Source organism: Lissotriton vulgaris, chromosome 3_1 (assembly GCF_964263255.1).
Source record: "Lissotriton vulgaris chromosome 3_1, aLisVul1.2, whole genome shotgun sequence".
Lineage (NCBI taxonomy): Eukaryota > Metazoa > Chordata > Amphibia > Caudata > Salamandridae > Lissotriton > Lissotriton vulgaris.
In genome coordinates, this window is record NC_141689.1 from 1,396,100,249 (window position 1) to 1,396,119,534 (window position 19,286).

General features: G+C 43.4%; 1 protein-coding gene across 1 annotated transcript in view; it reads left to right on the forward strand.

Annotated features, from left to right (window-relative positions):
* FRMPD1 (FERM and PDZ domain containing 1) overlaps nucleotides 1-19,286 on the forward strand; it is a 1,126,186-nt gene that overhangs the window by 605,431 nt on the left and 501,469 nt on the right. Inside the window, exon 4 of the mRNA XM_086961871.1 lies at nucleotides 14,801-14,903. Coding sequence (XP_086817997.1) covers nucleotides 14,801-14,903 — 103 coding nt within the window. The remainder of the gene's footprint in view (nucleotides 1-14,800; nucleotides 14,904-19,286) is intronic.

Below are 19,286 nucleotides of genomic sequence, written 5' to 3' on the forward strand. Positions count from 1 at the left end.
AAAAGTTTTGGCGTACTGCGGGACATACAGACCACTATTCGCACACTACATAGGGAACTGAGAGCATTGGAACTTCGAATGGTGGAGGATGACAGTCCTGATATACATGCAGAGTTCCGGGACACATTGTCAAAATACGAGGAGGAGGCTAACAGGGAAGCAAAATTTAGGGGAAAAAACTGGCAGGCCAGAAGGTATTGCGAGGGAGATAGGCGGGGGAGGGCTCTGGTGATATTAACGCGTGCCCCACGAGACCACAACACCATCCTGGAGCTCACTGACGACCAAGGGCACAAGATTAGGGACTCAGATGCACTGCTTGATGCCTTCACTTCTCACTATCACACACTTTACACCACTGCTACAACAGCTGATATACCTTATGCAGAATTCTTGGGTGATGTGGCACTCTGCTGGCTCAGCGATGGAGATAGAGCCTTCCTAGCGGCTCCCTTCGAGCTGGACGAAATCCGTGAGGCCATCATGGCACTTAGGAATGGCAAGGCGCCTGGCCTGGATGGCATTCCCGCCGAATTCTATAAAACTTACATAGACATCATGGCCCCGGTCCTCCGAGAAGTCTACGAGGAATCGCTCGCTGATGGCATCCTCCCTAGCTCCATGCGAGAGGTAGTCATTACCTCGCTCTTAAAACCTGGCAAGGATCCTAGCTCATGTAGCTCATATCGCCCACTTTCCCTCTTAAATAGCGACATTAAAATCCTAGCGAAGGTCCTGGCCACTAGACTTTCCCTACTCATGACCAGAATTGTGTTGCCTGATCAATCTGGGTTTGTCTCGGGTCGGTCCACCTCTCATAACCTGCGCACCCTCTGCTTCGCACGATTCGCCCGGACCTTCCAGTTGCAGCCGTTTTCCTAGATGCCACTAAGGCATTCGACTCGGTTGAGTGGCCCTACTTGTTTTCAGTTCTGGCGAGCATGGGATTCCCCAGACTTTTCATCTCCTGGGTTCAGCTCCTCTACACACAACCCACGGCGAAGGTCCTCATCAACGGTCGCTTATCACACTCCATTGCTATCACCAGGGGTACGCGTCAGGGGTGTCCTCTATCCCCCCTTCTGTTCGCGATCGCAGTTGAGCCGCTGGCCTGTAGGCTTCGTCAGCTGCATCGGGAGGGCGCGGTACAATGCCTCCAGCGCCAAATTGATGCGTCACTGTACGCTGATGACATTACGCGTTATGTCAAGCACCCTGAACTGCACCTTAACCCTCTATTAAGAGAATTCGTGGTATTCGGCAGGATGTCGGGGATACACATTAATTGGTCCAAATCGCAGTTCTTCCCCCTCACTGATGCGGTCCCTGACTTCCCCCTTGACTACCCACTTGAGTGGTGTCGGACAGATCTCCGATACCTCGGCATACAGATCTCGCGAGATAGAGATGAGACACTCCGCTCCAATTATGGTGTGGCAATCACAAAACTCACGGCTGCAGTGGATCGCTGGATTACCCTGCCGCTTTCCATGGCTGGTAGAGCATCCCTTATTAAAATGGTGGTTCTGCCCCGTTTTCTTTACCTCTTTCTCAATATCCCATACTACCCCAGTGCTTTCTTCTTCAAAACCTTAAAATCAGAACTTTGTCGGCTATTCTGGGGAGGAAAAAATCCACGGTTGAAATGGTCCACGCTGACCCAGCCTTATGACTCTGGTGGCTTCGATGTACCTGACCTCGAGGCTTATTACCTGTGCGCGCAGGCGCAGTATGCATATCACTGGCTGGTCCCCACGCCATTCATGCCACAGCTTGCGGTGGAGGACTGGATTGTGCTCCCCGTTCCGCTTAGTGGCCTACTCCATTGCCCAGAATCGTCAATTCAAACGCCAAATACTTCTGTTTCCTGCACTTTGGATGCGTGGCGCCGTATAGCCAAGAGGCTGTCCTGCTGTCTTCCATACTCTCCTAAACTGCCACTAGCATTCCACCCTGACCTCGCTCTATTGCAGGAACGAGGCTTTCGTTTACTTTGCGAACGTCTGCAGATCACCTCCTGGGGCGATCTATTCGTAAACAGGAAATTCAAATCCGTAGAGTTGTTCTTTGCCTCCCTGGATCGCACCACGCTTGATGTATTTTACTACCTACGCCTATGCCAGGGGATGAAGAACATCCTACCTGAGTTCCCTGATGAGCCCGAGCTCCTTCTCCCACTTCATTTCTTGTTATGCTCGCATGAAGGGACACACTTGGTCTCTGGCCTGTATCGTCAACTCAGATCGGCTGTTATGCTGCCTGAGGCGGGAGCTCGGGCACATTGGAGTACTGATCTGGCCACCGCGCTCACCGATGACCAATGGCAATACTGTTGTGCCCTCACGGCTCGAATATCAGCCAGTAGTAGACTTAAGATAATACACTACAGATTCTTGCAAAGGCTGTATTATACACCAGTAATAAAACACAGATATCGCCTAGCTGACAATGACAGGTGCGAACGCTGCCATGCCGAGCACGCGGACTTTCTGCACTAAGCCTGGGAGTGCTCTCCTGTTCATATATACTGGCAGCAAGTGACCGCCGCTCTTACAGCGATGACTAAGGTAACCATTGCTGTGGAACCGCTCCTTACGCTACTTGGACACACACCACACATCCCAAAATCCTGCAGGAAATTCATAGATACTGCGCTGCTCTTGGCAAAGCGTTGTGTAGCGTGTCGATGGGGTCGAGGTAGAGCACCGAAATTTAAGGACTGGATGGCAGACATGACTTACTGTCAGGAACAACATATCACATTTGCTAAAATTGTTACTGATCCCTAATCGACCAAAGGATATCTGGGGCCCACTGGTTGGCTATCTGCTGGCCCAGGCAGATGATAGCGATGTTCCGGAGGGAGGACACGTTAGTGATCAGCTAAACTGACAACACTTGGAGCTAGGGGACTCTGCTTACTGACGCATACACAATTCACTTCTTCTACCCCAGCGCACTGCCCCTGCATGTTACTCTACAGGTGACCACCTTGCACAGAACTCCACCGCATGCTATTATAAGGCACTGTATATGCAAACTTCGCCGCTGGGCCCTTACCCACTATGTAGTCCCCACCGCCCTGCACATCCCATACACCCTTATCATCATACTTGGCGACCCCTTGGGATATTGCACATGACCCTTATCCTTCAGACGAACACCTAATACCGTGACTGCTGATATATCAATGTATAGCAATGAACGACCAATGATCCATAAACTAATCTATTGACCTGGAATTCCACATTTGAATGTGTCTACGAAACCTTACTGTTTTGTTTAATGTTGGGGACTGATAAAAACGAAAACCCTGTTCTACTGCAGTGAATCCTTAATTATATATACATTTTTTTTTTCCTTTTTTTTTTTTCCTCTTCCTTTGCACTAGCTACCAGGCACTCATTGAATAACGCTATTCTACGCCACCGGGCCTCCGGGATGCCGGTTCCAAGGCTGTGTTGCACCGATTATAACTTTTTTATTGATTTGCACGTAACGCTTCCGGCCTCCGGGTTGTAGGCGCCTGAAGCAGTGTACTGTACATACTATACAATAAACTTAATCAGCAACATACTCAAATAACTTTTTTAAATGGTTGAAATCTTATCAACACAGTCCAAAACAAATGGACTAATGTTAGGCAAAATGTCTGCAATACTTTAGCCAAAACCTTTTAATCAAAACTACTTACATTTTTCTTCAAATACACCTAAACTGTCAAGCAATCACCGCTCCCTTCCAGAAATCAACACTTGCTGTTGGTTTTCCAAGTTTACCCTCCATCCCAAGAGCAAGTCAGGAACCTATTTTCCAGTATCAAATGAGGCTACCCAGTCAACCCATGCCCCCCCCCCCCCCCCCCCTCCAAAGTGCCACAGCTGGCAACTGAGACCATTGCTGCACACCGCACACTCATTTTTAATGTAATTATTTATACAGATATTTTTCCCAACTCATGGAAAAAAGCAACGATTCTCCACCTTATAAAAAAGGACACTTCCAACATCCAATCCTACAAACTATCTTGCATGTCCCTGCCAGGAAAAATATTGGATAAAGGTCTCAATCTGCAACTCTCTGCTTTTATAAATGAAAACAGCTTGTTAAACGACTCACAGTTCGGGTACCGGAGCCAGCACAACACAGAATCAGCTCTCATAGTAGCTGCTGAGAGTATTAGATCTATCATTGAGAAAGGTGACAATGCCAGCCGATCCTCTTGACCTCTTTGCGGTGTTTGATACTGTTAATCACAGCATTATGACCAAGTGCCTACATGAGCTAGGTATCAGAGACAAAGCCTTATCTTTTCTGACCTCCTTTCTAGAGGATATGAAACAATACATCAAATTAGAAAAATTTGTCTCCCCATCATGGAACATTCCTTGTGGCGTTCCCTCGGGGGCATAACAAAGCCCAACCCTATTCAATTTGTATATAAATCCATTGGTTAAATTGGTCGGAACATTTGGCTTTCCAGTGGTTTCTTATGCAAATGGAACACAAATCGTGATGTGGATTTCTGGAAACCCAATCCATACAGCTACCAGTTCTTCCTTTGTATGGAAAATATTGGAAGTTGGGTGGCTGAAAATTGTCCGAGATTAAATTCAGGTAAGACAGAGGTTCTATTCTACGGAAACAACACCGGTTTTTGGTCTCCAGATTGGTGGCCATCAGATATGGACTCGATACCATCCCCAGTGGAAAACGTTAGAAATCTGAAGGTCATTTTTGACAGAAAACTCTCTTTTGAGAACCAGATAAATTAAGTAGCTTCCATCGTTATCTTTCTTCTGAAGATTCTGAGAAAAGTTTTACCTTATAACCCTACTAATTTACAAAAACTGACTATGTCAGCACTAGCCTTGTCAAAACCGGTCTATTACAATGGACTATACTTTGGACTACAGCAAAGAGTGTTATCAAAACTTCAAACCTTACAAAACGCAGCAGCCCATCTCATTTTTGGCCTCCCCAAATCTCATTCAGCTTCTATGACACTGAACCAACTGCACTGGATGCTAATGAGAAAAAAATAGTATTGAAGGCTTTGTGCATTGCCTTTAAAGCGCTACACAATATCGGACCTGTAGCTCTCTGCCAGTGTTTCCTTTGGTACACACCCCCAAGACTTTTATGTTCATCAGGCATGAAAAATATAGAGGTGCCAAAGTTTGGACCTGCCCGTTGGAGCGGAAAAAGCTTTGTAACAATTACTACTAAACTGTGGCATTCCCTTCCATTAAAACTGAAAATCTCCCAGAGTCTTTTACATTTTAAACATGGCTTTTTAAGTTAGAGTGACCATATAACTTCTTCCACCTTGTCAGATCTCGCATTCTCAGGTCAGCGCCAGGACACCCTCGGGTACACAAGTGCTCTGTAAAACTATATAACATAACATAACATAACCATGACTTCACAATTTTATGAATGAACAACGCCTATTCTTCTGACTCACTGAACTAATCACAATCTTCTCAACGGATATGTGGTGAACTGAAGTCCCCATCTGTACACACACCCCAATTCCCCCAATCTGGCCTTCAAAGATCATACATACCCCTCACACTTTAACCTATCAGGCAATTTAGCAATCCTGCCTATCGAAGCGCCTTTTACAACACCCTCTGTACGTTTATTGGACTTATTGGACTCATCTGAAACCAAGCAACTGAGGTGCATACCTTTAAAGAATTGGTCTGCTGACAAACACTCAGTAGAAATATGGAACATAATTGAAAATAAGATAAGGGGCGTAGCTTTGGGGGTGTTACACCTCCCTAATAAATGTATTTTGTGATTAATAGTTGGATACAGGTGCATTAGGATGGGTATGGTGAGGTCTGTTGGGTTTCAGCGGAAATTTTACACCCACAGACAATCTTTCCCTCTCTCTGTTTGGAGACTTAAAAAATGCTGGTTATTTCACAAAATAATGTGCTATCGCTCACTTAGTAATCCTACCAATCCGCATTCCTTTCACATTCCGCTACACCTTAAGCCCCTCTCATGCGCCATGTGTGGTATAATGTATTTTAACAATATGTGCCAGTGTGATTGTTGGGAAATCCGAGGCTCACCCCCCTCTCCCCCCAATCTTACTGACCAGGCTAAGCCCTGTATAAGATATGTGCTATGCTAGGAATCACATTTAGTTGCTTTCTGAAGCAAAAATATTCTTAGACACCCTAATCTCAGCTAACTACAGGATATTTCATAATAACAGAACCAGCAGTAGACGAGGATGGCTATCTTTCATTTACCACAAATCACCGATAGCCAGGAGATCGAAAACATCAGTTCTTTCTCATTTGAATATTTGACAGCTAGCCTGTCCACCTGCTCAAACTCACCAACTCACTATTTAACCTAACCCTGATGTACTGAAAACCAGACTTAACCACAACATTCCTCAAAAAAGTCTTAGATCTAGATCTTTGAACCCAATCCACATCTCAAAAATACTCTTGCTAGGAGATTTCAGTCTGTAGGTAGACAGCCCAAGTAATAACAAAGCACCCCAAGCATGGAAAAACAAGACTTCCTCGAATTCGCTCAAGAGTGAAACACTGTCAACCTCATCTTTTCATATGTTTTTTTCATCACAAAAACACAATAACAACTCCTTGTTTTTGGTCATGGATTGAACACACAAAAGGACTTATAATAAAAAAATACTCCAGAATGACTTGTGAAAAATCCGGAGAAAGATCCCATCATCAAAATTCATCAAGGCCTTCAATTAAATCCACTACCCTACTTCAGAAGATAACGACCACATCCACACCCCGCATCAATCAGACACCTCTTAAATTCAAAAAGCTGTGGTCGGACATGCGGGAATGGTGAGTGGCGGAGGAGAGACAACTACATATAGTCCAAACAGATGAGAACGCTGAGCAGGATTTGGGAACATGGGGCTATTGCTGGCTGGGCTGCAGTCCCATTGCTGGGCAGAGGAGGGAATGGGATCCTGTCGGCAATCGGGCTCCCAGACTGCACGACCTGGAGTCAGCAATGCCGCCTCGATCTCAACATCTAATGCATAACATGCCATACCTGCTTGGGGGAGTAACTAATTAAGTGAGCTGAGTGACATGTGCCATGTATCCACAGGGGGAGCATCTGACATATCAGCCCTCATAAGAGGGGCGCATAATGAAGGGAAGCCTAGCACACCATCAATCACTCAACATGACATACGCTTGACATACAGAATGATTTATTGTTCTGGAACAACCTGCTGCACCACAACCCCAGACAATACTAAGTGACTTACTACAACTTGCTAAATTGACCGCTGACCAGCCTTGATATGCCTTTAAGTTTTGTGATGTTTATGGTTTTATATGCCTAGTGGCAAATTGTAAATATAGTTTGGTTGTAACAGGAAAAATAGGGAAATGTAACCTAGTGCTGACGTGCCTTGTTATTAACTACATAACACACAGCGAGAACATGTATAATTGTAACAATTGGAACGCAAATGTATGTTGTAATACACACTGGATTAGGCAACCTGTGAATAAGTGTAACATAATGTTATGAAAATACAGCAGTAAAGATTGTTTAAAAATATAAAACAATTCAAAAAGTTAAAGCAGACAACTATAATCCAAAAAGTGATTTCACACAAATCTAAAAGAAAAAGTTGCAAATTAGAACAAAGATGGTAGACAAAGAAGATCTCATGGACAAAGAAAACTGCAAAGAGCACATGAGAAACTACCTCAAGGACATCCAGAAAGCATAGAAGTCATACTATGCAAAGTAAATCAATCAAGCCATAAGCCAAACAAAAGAAATCTACAAAATGTAACCGGAAATCTCAGACTTAAATGTACTGAAGATCCCTATCAAATCCAACCAATTCTGTGAGAACCTCATGCATGGATGGCCCCTCTATTAGGGAATGGGGCGTAGACCCACCCATATTTGTTGCAGCTGTATTAAATGTATAAAATGTATGTTTTTTTCAGCCGGTTGTGCTATGCTAGTTCGTGAGGGGAGTAGTGGGGCTTAATGGACTGCAGGTTGAATCTGAGCAGGCAAGCAGTCTTGAAGTGAAGTGCGCATATCAGGTTGGGCGGAGATCTTTCTGTGACCAGCCTGATATGCGCACTTGAAGCCTCTTCCCACCCATGCATCATTAGTGAGCAGGGGAATAACAGCCTCAGTCGCCCCTGGCTTCTAAGGAGCGCTAGGTTTGCCTGCCCCTGTCAATCTGGCTGCTGTTCTCATACTGTTTTCTAAAATAAACAGCAAGAGACCAGCATATGGATTGGCTCAGAACTTGGCCGTGTAGACCTATTGGACTGGTCCACATGATGCAGCTTGGGGGGGGGAGGTTCACAGAACATGGCCAATTACTGTATGGCTTTATTCTGAAGCCATGAAGGGATTGACCCTTTTCTGTGCTTTGCTCTCTTCCGTTCGTGCCCAGCGCCTGTAACGGCATTGCCTATTAGGGGAAGAGACAAGGAAGAGATGAGAGAAGTAGTTTGTGTTCCCCTGATGCAGTCCACATCTGAAGAATTGGAGGCCACCCATGCCTGAAATAACAGTTCTGCTGTCTTGAAATCTGCCTGTCAGCTGCTACAAACTTCAAGGTACCAGGGGTCATAAAAGAAAGCAACGGTACATAAAGCAAATAAAACCGGCCTGCTCAAACTTTGAGCAGGCTAGGTTTCTTTTTTTTAGTTCTTGGACACCAAAGAATTTATGATGACTACAAATACTTCATTGTATTTAATTTGTCTATTGGCTGTTATTTTCTAGATTCCTAATTTTTCTTGGTATCGATATTTCATATTTTCATCAAGCAGCCATAGACATTAGTTTACTAACGTGCCCATTTGATATTTCACAAAATACACCAACTTAACTCTTATCACATACTGCTCCACTCTACTCTACTGTACACCACTACTCCACTCTACCGAACTCTATGACAATCAACTCTACAACACTCAGTGCCACTCCCCTCTGCCACACAGTATTGCACTCTACTCTACATCACACCACTCCACTCTACAACAGTCTAATCCACTCTGTGCCACAACACTCTAATTCACTGTACAACACTTTTCAAACCCGTACCACATAACAGCCCACTACACTGCACACCACACTGCTCCACTCTGACACTTTACCACACGTTATGCTACTCTACAGCACTCTACTCCACTCCACAACACTCTACTTCCTGAAATTTGAATCCATTCTATCCTAGGGACTCCAATACACTGCACGTAATTTTACTCCACTATATGATAATATTCCACTGTAGGCCACTGTTTGACACTCCTCTCTACACCACTCCACTCTACCACACTCACCTCCACTCTTTGCAACTCCACTCCACAAAATTCTTCTACACTCTATGCCACTCTACCACATTGTACTCCTCTTCATTCACGCAAACTAAAATTTGCAACTCTGCTCTCCATTCTGTCCTGCAAAACTCCTCTTTAAAACACTTTGCTCCACTCTGTCGGCCTCATTAGGATTGCGGTTTTTCCGCATCCTCCGGGCTGGCGGAAGTGACCGCCGGCCCGGAGGATGCAGAAAAACCGCTGCGGAGCCTTCAAAGACCCCCCGCCAGATTAGGATGGCTGGGGGGTCAGGAAGACCGTCTGCCGCTTTTCCGCCGCGGTCGACTTACGACCGCGGCGAAAAAGCTCTAATATGGAGGCGGTGTCTAACAGACACCGCCAGCCATATTAGGATAGGGGTCTGTTGCGGGCTCCCAGGGTGACGGGGGGTGGGGGGTGCACATGGGGGGTACCTATGGTACCCCCCTGCATTTGCATGCACAAAGCGGCAGGCACCGCGCGGTGCCTGCCGCTTTGTGCATGCAAATGCGAAGTATGCATTTTTAACATTGCGACGGGTGCTGCTTCAAGCAGCACCCGCCGTAATGTTAAACATACAGGATGTGACCGCCAGGGTGGCGGTCACATCCTAATCTGCACGGAGGGACCGCCGCTGCCCCTGCGGACGGTCCCTCCTACTCTCGGGTGGCGACCGGACGAAGGTCCGTCCGCCATCCTAATGAGGCCCTATGAAATTTTCTAAAACTTTACAACACACCATTCCATTGCACTGTTTTCGATACACAGCGCAGAGAAACCAAGATAGGGAGAACAGCACAGACTAGGTGAACTGCCTACGTGGACAAAACGGCGCACCCGCCTATCCACGAACGTATTTCTCCTCCCGGTTTTCACATTACTCGGGGATAAACGAGATCCCGCACAGCCCGAGCATATAATTTTTGGAAATCCGAATTCAGGATTCCACGCAACGCCCGGACTGGGTTTTTACATAAACAAACTTTCACCATTATCGTTTCCTATCACAAAATGATTGAGGACTAGACATCCGGATGGAATGTGTCTAGTCCAATAAGTGTTTCAATCAAGCCCTGAAGATTCGCAGTTTGTTCCCTGCGATGAAACACGTGTTGGCTTTTGAAATGGAACAATAAACAGAAGTGACTACACCAAGAACAGACTGTTTCTCTACCCATGTATCTTCATTCATTTATACTCATTCTCGGAGATTCACTAAACGTTTAGATTTGTCCTAATAACCTTCATTATTTTCCTAAACAAACTCACATCATTGCTATGCCACTCCACTCTGTTACACTTCACGCCAATCTGTTATACAAGATTCCACTATCCTCTATGACACTGTAGTTAACTAGAAGCTATTCCAATCTGCGACACAATACTCTATGACACTACACTGTACCACACCATACTCCAGTCTACTGTACTATACTCCTCATAATGACACTCCACTCAAAGACACTGGACTCTATGATCTGAAACACATTTTTAGTAGAATGTTTTAAAAAACGGTGGCATTTAAAGAAAAAAACAAAGGTTAAAGCTTAGCTATAGATAAGAAAACGTTTTTCCCCATACAAACCAAACTTAAATTAGCAAACATTAGAAATTCTGAAGTTATAGTTATATCTTTTGTTTACAATTTATCCACCACCTACAAAATATTATACGTTCTACTTAGGGCACCTCCATACACACTCTTTTCAGCTTGCTAACCAGACAACACTAACAATAGCTTGCCACTCTGCCATGCTTTGGAACTTCTCTCAACACGTAGATGGACTATTTGTGCTTAAGTGATCTCGGCCACCCTAATACTTGTCAACATTGGGTGTCATATTTTATACCAATGAGTCTTTTAAAAAAAATATTACCAAAATAACCTCTACTTGATGTTACCTACTTAGAGTACTTACTAAAACCTCACCCCCTCCTTTCGTACACTTATTGCAGAGCTGTTGTTAAGGTTATCATCCTATAATGCATGTTATTCTATGTATTAGGGCCACATTTCTGCTAAGAATACATGTCTACAGCACCCACATAAACAGCTGTGCTTTCTCTATTTTTAAAGCCAAGGTATGGAACACCCTCCAGCCCTTCTTTAAGTAACTTTGAAAATGAAACTGTGTTTTGCTAGAAATCAGATACTTTACTTCTTTCAGTTAACTCAGCTACCCGCTTTCCGTCTTTAATGATCTGATTTTAAGGCTAGGCACAGGGCAACATGTACCAAGATAGAAGTATTCTTTAGAAATTAAATTCATTCACTCATTTGTTCATTCATTCATTCATTTCTTCATTATTCAGCAGTATTAAGGTGACTCTAAAGGGAGCCATTCAGGATCTTCAAAAGAAGGAAGAGACCAAATTATAAATCTGATGGATACAGCATAGCATAACTCCTTTTCATTTCCTTTTTAAAAGTCAGTGCTGTGGCTTTGAAGGTCAGAGAATGGAGCCAGTGAAAATGAAATATGCTATATATGGATCGGCCGACAATAGCATAATGGAAATCAAGTTTTAAGTTTATATAGAACACGTTTACGAAAAGTGTGTAGTGTGTTCAAACTGCAACCAATGTAATATGTAAGTTAACAAATGGGTGTTATGATCAATGGAATGTGAAAATACATTTGATTTAAAAGTATCAAATGGACAGTGAGTGCCAGCAAAGGTAAGGTAACTATTCCCTTGTTTGGTATTTAGGATAACCCTGTGACTTAGTGAATGAGCTTCATATAGATAAATTATATGTAAATTTGAGTGGATACCCTATCTTGTCATGATCGGGCTCTTCTGTACATTGGTTGAGCAGTCTAATGCTTAATTAGGAAACTTAACCACTTTGATGCAACATTAAAGGTGTATGATGGAAAAGTCAGCCCAAATGTACAGAAAAACTGGAAACTGTTCACTCTTTCTGGCACATTTGTACAGTGAATATTCCAATAACTTATCATGGATTCTGGCAGGAAATTAAGGTTTGCGTGCGATATAAAGATTTGTCAGGAGGTTCAGTACAGAACTATGGATGTTGTTTGACAATTTAATGGAGCCAGATTTTCAAGACCCCTTTGCAATCTTTTATAAGGTATAGCATTTTAATAAAAGGCTAAGGAGTTTTATTACATGCACCCATGAACTTTGTGTGTGAAAGACTGAGGGGATCCGTTTTCTGGCTGTACTGTAAAGAATGATTCAAGCATTAAAAGTTTGACCAAGCTTTGGAGTTCCTTCACCGAGGAAAATCTTGTGCCATGACATCCAAAGATGAAGTTAGTAAACACTTGATTCTGACTGTTTCAAGTTAAACGGTATCATAACTTGACTAAATAAAACAGTTTTACATAGTCAAAAAGTGTAACTTGAAAAGCATACTCTTATTTAGAAATTAGAAAACATTTTTGTTGCATCAGATCAATTCTTTTTAGATAAATAATTGAAAGTAATCATTGTGAATTGTACATATGGAACGTTTTTTTCAAATAAGGTCTAATCAAGTAGCATATACAATATTTCTTTGAAAATTCACACTAGAGAAAAGACGAACAGAGAACATTAACTATTGCAGAGAGAAAGCAATGTAGATGTAAATGTACTGAGGAACAATCTTTCCAGGAGAAGCTAAAGTAGACAAGTAAGGACATGCTAGAAGAATAGAAAGTATTTGAGCTCTATTGGAGGTAGTGTTGTGTCAGTAGAGGTATTGTGGTTGGAGAGGTGAAAGAGTTTCAGATTTTGGGCACACAGCGGGAGAAGAATTTTTTTTGCTCCATTGTTTTTTTTGAGACAAGAAGCACCAAGAGAAGAATTTAATTACTTTTAGTGAAAGTGATTCTGCTGGGATTTTCAGTATCTAGGGCACCCTGTAGGTTGATTGGATGTTTAGTGTTGGTAATGGAAAGTAAATATGCAATGGCATCTTACAGCAACAGAATTTGTTACGTATTGGCAAATGCTCTATATCTACCGACAATCACTTAGTTTAATCCCTAAAAGATGATAATTAATGCCAGAGAATACAATAATTGTTAGCTTGCCTAATCACCATACCTAATCACATTGTTAAGGAAGTATCACAAATACTTTTTTCACACTCAGCATACACAAAATATACATTTCAAACTTGAGCCTTACACTCGGGCACTCAACACTTCCCTTCATGTCAGTAGTATGCATTAGTTTCCGACAACATATGACTATGAGAAGGTGAGACACTTCACACTCTTCTGGTGACATAAATACTTGCCTTTTGTAGGCTGGACTTTCTTGGTGAGGAGGTTTAGTTGGGTGGGTGGAGACGGAGGAAGTTTTTTTTGATTATTTAGCTCTAACTTTAAATAATAACTTCTAGCACTGTGATCTAAATATTGTATAAGATTCCTTAATGGCCTTGTTGAGTAGGGGTCTGATGGCTTAGTGGACGAATGTATCCACTGTAAGGGCCTGTGTTTGACCATATGGTCACAGGTTCAAATCCCAGTGGGTCCACTCAAACGTGCATCCTTCTGAGATAGATAAAATGAATAACATTGAGTTGGGTAACAATAACCATCTGTTATTCAGGGGAAAGATATCCTTAGGTGAGCGTGAGCTATACAAATACACATGTTATGTTATACATCTTTTCTTGCAATGATACAATGCACACTATACTCTGTATTGAAATACAACTCTTCTGGATGTGAAATGCAATAAAATAAGTTTTTAGAAAAAATAAATGTTTAACTTGAGATGAGGGCCAGGGAAGATGGTAAAAAAATAATTCTATTTGTTCTCCACCATAGCCAATCATTTTAGAATTGTTTATTCTGAACCCAAGTTACTAAAGGTCAGAACATAGCTGATAAGCATTATTTTGGGGTTCGTGTGAATAAGTGAGCTACTACCATATCTCTCAGCGCTGTCTGACATCCACCAATCCCCATATCATTCATCATCAACTAACTCTTTTCCCCTTGAAACATCCCTATTAACAGCCAACCACCTGGCAGAATCTTCTGGTAGCAACATTACAAGATATGCCTCTAAGCAGGCAACTAAAGAGATCAAGGAAGTAAGAAGAGATATTAATGTTACTTCTGGATAGGAATCTACATGTATTCCTGATGACGGTTTATCCTTGTCACATCTAATGCTTCCAGCCCCTCACCTAGACCTTCATAGTGTGACTGATATCTTGACTATGATGTTGTGCACTGTACAGTGCCTTCTCCTCCCTCCCTTCCTTAGTCGCCGGTAATAACTTTCTAATCAATTTGAAGATAACTGATTTGTATTGAAGTACTCAGTAGTTTCCTAAAGGTTACACGTTATCTCTGTTTAATGGTTCGAAATAAGTTAATAAATGCATGCATACTACTGAATGTCATGACAACCAATGAATATATCAATGAAAATTGAGAGACTAAAATATGAATATTTTGTGGCAGGTGGTCCTGCTGATGGGAAGCTTATGCCAGGTGATCAGATCCTTAAGATACACAATGAAGCTGTGGAAGACATGTCCATTGAACAAGCAGTGGATATCATCAGGTATTCTGAATGTTTCCATATTGATCATACTCTTAGATCCTAAAAATTATTAAACATCTATATTCAACATGAAATAATTTGATCCCCACAGTTGAGTGATGCCTTCTGAACATTAAAACAATGGAAATGTTACGTATAAAATGTACTGTATTATTAGATAATCTCCTGAGGTAGTTGACGCCTTGCCATCATTACCAAAACATTTAGCAATCTATTGGGTTCAATAAACAAATTGGCATTGCCAGTATATAAATTAAGTGTTTTATATCATTTCTCTAGTTGTTTTTTTCTTCTTTTTTCAAACATTAAAAAATGTTCTAACAGTACAAAATGATTTTTTGGTTGTTTGAGTTATGTACATTTGTTAAACAATAGGCAATCATTCTTCACTTAACTATATGTTAACCTTCAAAGTACCCATCAAGTTATATTAAATGTGCAATACAGTTTTGTATTAGATATTATGCCCTTTTGTTTTAAATGTATTTATTTTACTTCAAGGAAAGGTACTCAACATGTTTGAAACCTTACAGGGGCAGCATTTGAATCAATAGTAACTACAGCTCGGCAATTTAAACTACAAAATGACTTTTGCAGAACTTATTTGACTGAAACATTTCTCTTCAAAAGCACATCTGAGGCATCAGCAGTAGACCATAGTTGATATCTTTGAGATGAAGTATGATTTCAACCACGTGTGTTTGCTTTTGACGTTTGCATCTAAAAGCACATATTTTTCTGGCCTTCACACTAAAAGCCTTATTTACAAAAGGTATTTTGGAGTACGTGAAGTAGTACTCTAACAGTACTACTTTACATACTAGAAAATGCAATTAACAAACCTATGTCTGGAACTCGCCACCTCTACCTCTTAATTCTTTTCTGTATTGAAATCTCCAACCCAGTAGCAGAGATTTTTTCATACATACCTTCAGGACAGTGGTAGGCAATGTGGGAGGGACAAGGTTTAGCGGTGAGAAAATGGGGATTAATTACTAAAATTGGTGGGGTTAAGGTAAATTTAAAAAGGAGTTTAGGAAGGTACACGCTAATTCAACACACAAGCCCTCATAAGAGCAAGAGATTGGCAAGTCACAGAATACATCTCTATTTTTACTTCGTTCCCAATAGGGATTAAAGAGGCTTAAATGTTCTCCGGTCCAGCCTTAGATTATGTGACCTACCTCACATGGCCAACAACTGGTACTGCAACACACTCCCATTGAAAAGAATGGAGATAAACGGTATCACTAACGCCCCATGGGAAATAATATTAATAGAACTACATTAATTCTAAATTTAAATTGATTTGATCGATTGATTATATATTTATTGATTCAAACATCTATCTATATATATATGTGATATATATGTATGTAAATATATTTCTAATTAAGTTAAAAAGTAAGGGAAACAATGCTAAACTGTATTATTCTTAATTTAATTATCACAGAGTTTTAGTGATTTTGATTTTTTTAAGTATTGTTAAAAAATAAAACTTAAATTAATGTATTGCAATTCATTTACAATAGAACACAAAGTTATTTTAAGAGGTGATGTATTTCTCCAAGTAGTCCTAAGTTTCAAATATTTGTGTATAATTATTTTACAATTATATTTTATGTAATGTATTTTTATTTTTCTATTAAAACAAGAAACGTTATTATATTTCCCTTTGTTTTCTTCTAAGAAAACTCCACCTTCATGGTGGAGATCTTCACCAACAGGTGGTAGCTTTGCACTTGTAAAATCAGCCGTATGAGTCTACACTCCTTTACTTGAGGGGCAAAACTCTTAAGTCCACACCTATGTGTAAATGTCTACTCGAAAAGGGTGAGTTACAAAACAAATGGGAGTTACATCTCAGTGCAGCGGTAGATCTACACATGAGTAGATCAGCACATACAAACTTACCTTTGAGACTCAGGCCTTAAGAGTCTGACATGTATGGAAACAGTGCCGGCTAATCTACTGGGAAACCAGCAGCTATCAGCGATGCTTTTAGTGCCTTAACCATCCTATATAGATGACTAATATCCCAATAATGACACTCCACCCTCTTTACCATCCACTATTCCAGAAATTGTCGAAAATCAAACACTGAACCTAAACAGCCTGATCCACTGCCATATCTAGTGAGATTACCCACCTCTTTCCCCAGAAGGGTGGAGTAAGCACAGGTCTGAGATCTTGACAAACGTTTTAAAAAAAAATCTATTGACAATTGAATATCTTGTGACATCACATGCATGCTTGAGAATTTCATAGGAGGTGTCAGATAGTAGAGCTCTATATTTCAGGGCTTTGCTACACTTTAATCTCATACTTGACAGCAATGTTGAGGGACTGCATGATTTGCCCTCGAGAAAGTCTGGAGAAGGGAACCTACACCGGACAACAGGACCTCCTTCAAACTTGCCACCCGGAAGCACCACCAGCTGATCCGCGCCGCCAAGAAAACAGCATTCAAGGAACGGTTGGACAACAACGCACACAACTGCAAGGAACTCTTCAACATCGTGAAAGAGCTTTCCAACCCCAGCGCAGGAAACAACGACATCACCCCATCGCAAGACCTCTGCAACTCCCTCGCTTCATACTTCCACAACAAGATCGCGGACATACACAACAGCTTCAACAACCAACCAACGCACACCTTGACAGAACAGCCACCCCCCACCACCACCCTCCACGCCTGGACCCCGATCAGCACCGAAGACACCATCCGCACGATGAACTCCATCCACTCCGGATCACCGACCGACCCCTGCCCTCACCACGTCTTCAACAAGGCCGACGCTGTCATCGCACCCCACCTGCGAGACATCATCAACACATCATTCGACACCGCCACCTTCCCTGAGAGCTGGAAACACGCCGAACTCAGCGCCCTACTCAAGAAACCAACAGCGGACCCCACCGAACTCAAGAACTACCGCCCCATCTCGCTCCTCCCGTTTCCTGCCAAAGTCATTGAGAAGACCGTCAACAAGCAGATGGCCGCCTTCCTCGAGACGAACGGATCCCTCGACCCCTCACAGTCCGGCTTCCGAGCCAATCACAGCACCGAGACCGCCCTCATCGCCGCCACCGATGACATCCGAGCCCTGATGGACAATGGAGAAACAGCGGCCCTCATCCTCCTAGACCTCTCCGCGGCATTCGACACGGTCTGCCACCGCACCCTAGTACAGCGCCTCAGCAACATCGGAATCCAGGACAAGGCGCTGGAATGGATCATCTCCTTCCTCGACGGAAGAACACAGAGAGTCCGCCTACCACCGTACAAGTCAGAGGCCTCCGAAGTCATCTGCGGCGTCCCTCAAGGATCATCTCTGAGCCCCACCCTCTTCAACGTCTACATGAGCCCCCTCGCGGCCATCGTACCCAAACACAACCTCAGCATAATCTCCTACGCCGACGACACCCAGCTGATCCTCTCCCTGACCAACGACCCCGCCTCCGCCAGAGCCAACCTGCACGAAGGGATGAAAGAGGTAGCCGAGTGGATGACGACCAGCCGCCTGAAACTGAACTCTGACAAGACGGAGGTCCTCATCCTGGGCTCTTCCCCCTCCGCCTGGGACTCCTCCTGGTGGCCTCCCGCCCTGGGCACCGCACCCAAACCGACAGACCATGCACGCAACCTGGGCTTCATCCTGGACTCCTCCCTCTCCATGACCAGGCAAGTCAACAACGTCTCCTCGGCGTGCTTCAACATCCTATGCATGCTACGGAAGATCTTCCGGTGGATCCCCACCGAGACCAGGAAGACCGTCACCCAGGCCCTCGTCACCAGCCGACTGGACTACGGCAACGCCCTCTACGCCGGTACCACCGCCAAGCTCCAGAAGAGACTCCAGCGGATCCATAACGCCTCAGCCAGACTCATCCTCGACATCCCACGAACCAGCCACATCACCGGACATCTGAGAGACCTTCACTGGCTCCCCGTCAACAAAAGAATCACCTTCCGCCTCCTCACCCACGCACACAAAGCCCTACACGACCAAGGCCCGAGCTACCTCAACAGCCGGATCAACTTCTACGCTCCCAAACGCCACCTCCGTTCAGCAAACCACGCCCTCGCCGCCGTCCCCCGCATCCGAAGAGCGACTACAGGAGGAAGGTCCTTCTCCTACCTGGCCGCCAAGACCTGGAACTCCCGACCGACCTGCGCATGACCCAAGACCACCTCTCCTTCAGGAAGAAGCTGAAGACCTGGCTGTTCGAGCAGTAGCGGCACCCCCCCCTCCCCCCAGCGCCTTGAGACCCTACGGGTATGTAGCGCGCTCTATAAGTGTCATTGATTGATTGATTGATTGTATGTGACATAGGATGGCGTGTTTAGTGTTACAAAACATAGCTTGTCAGAGGTTTTGG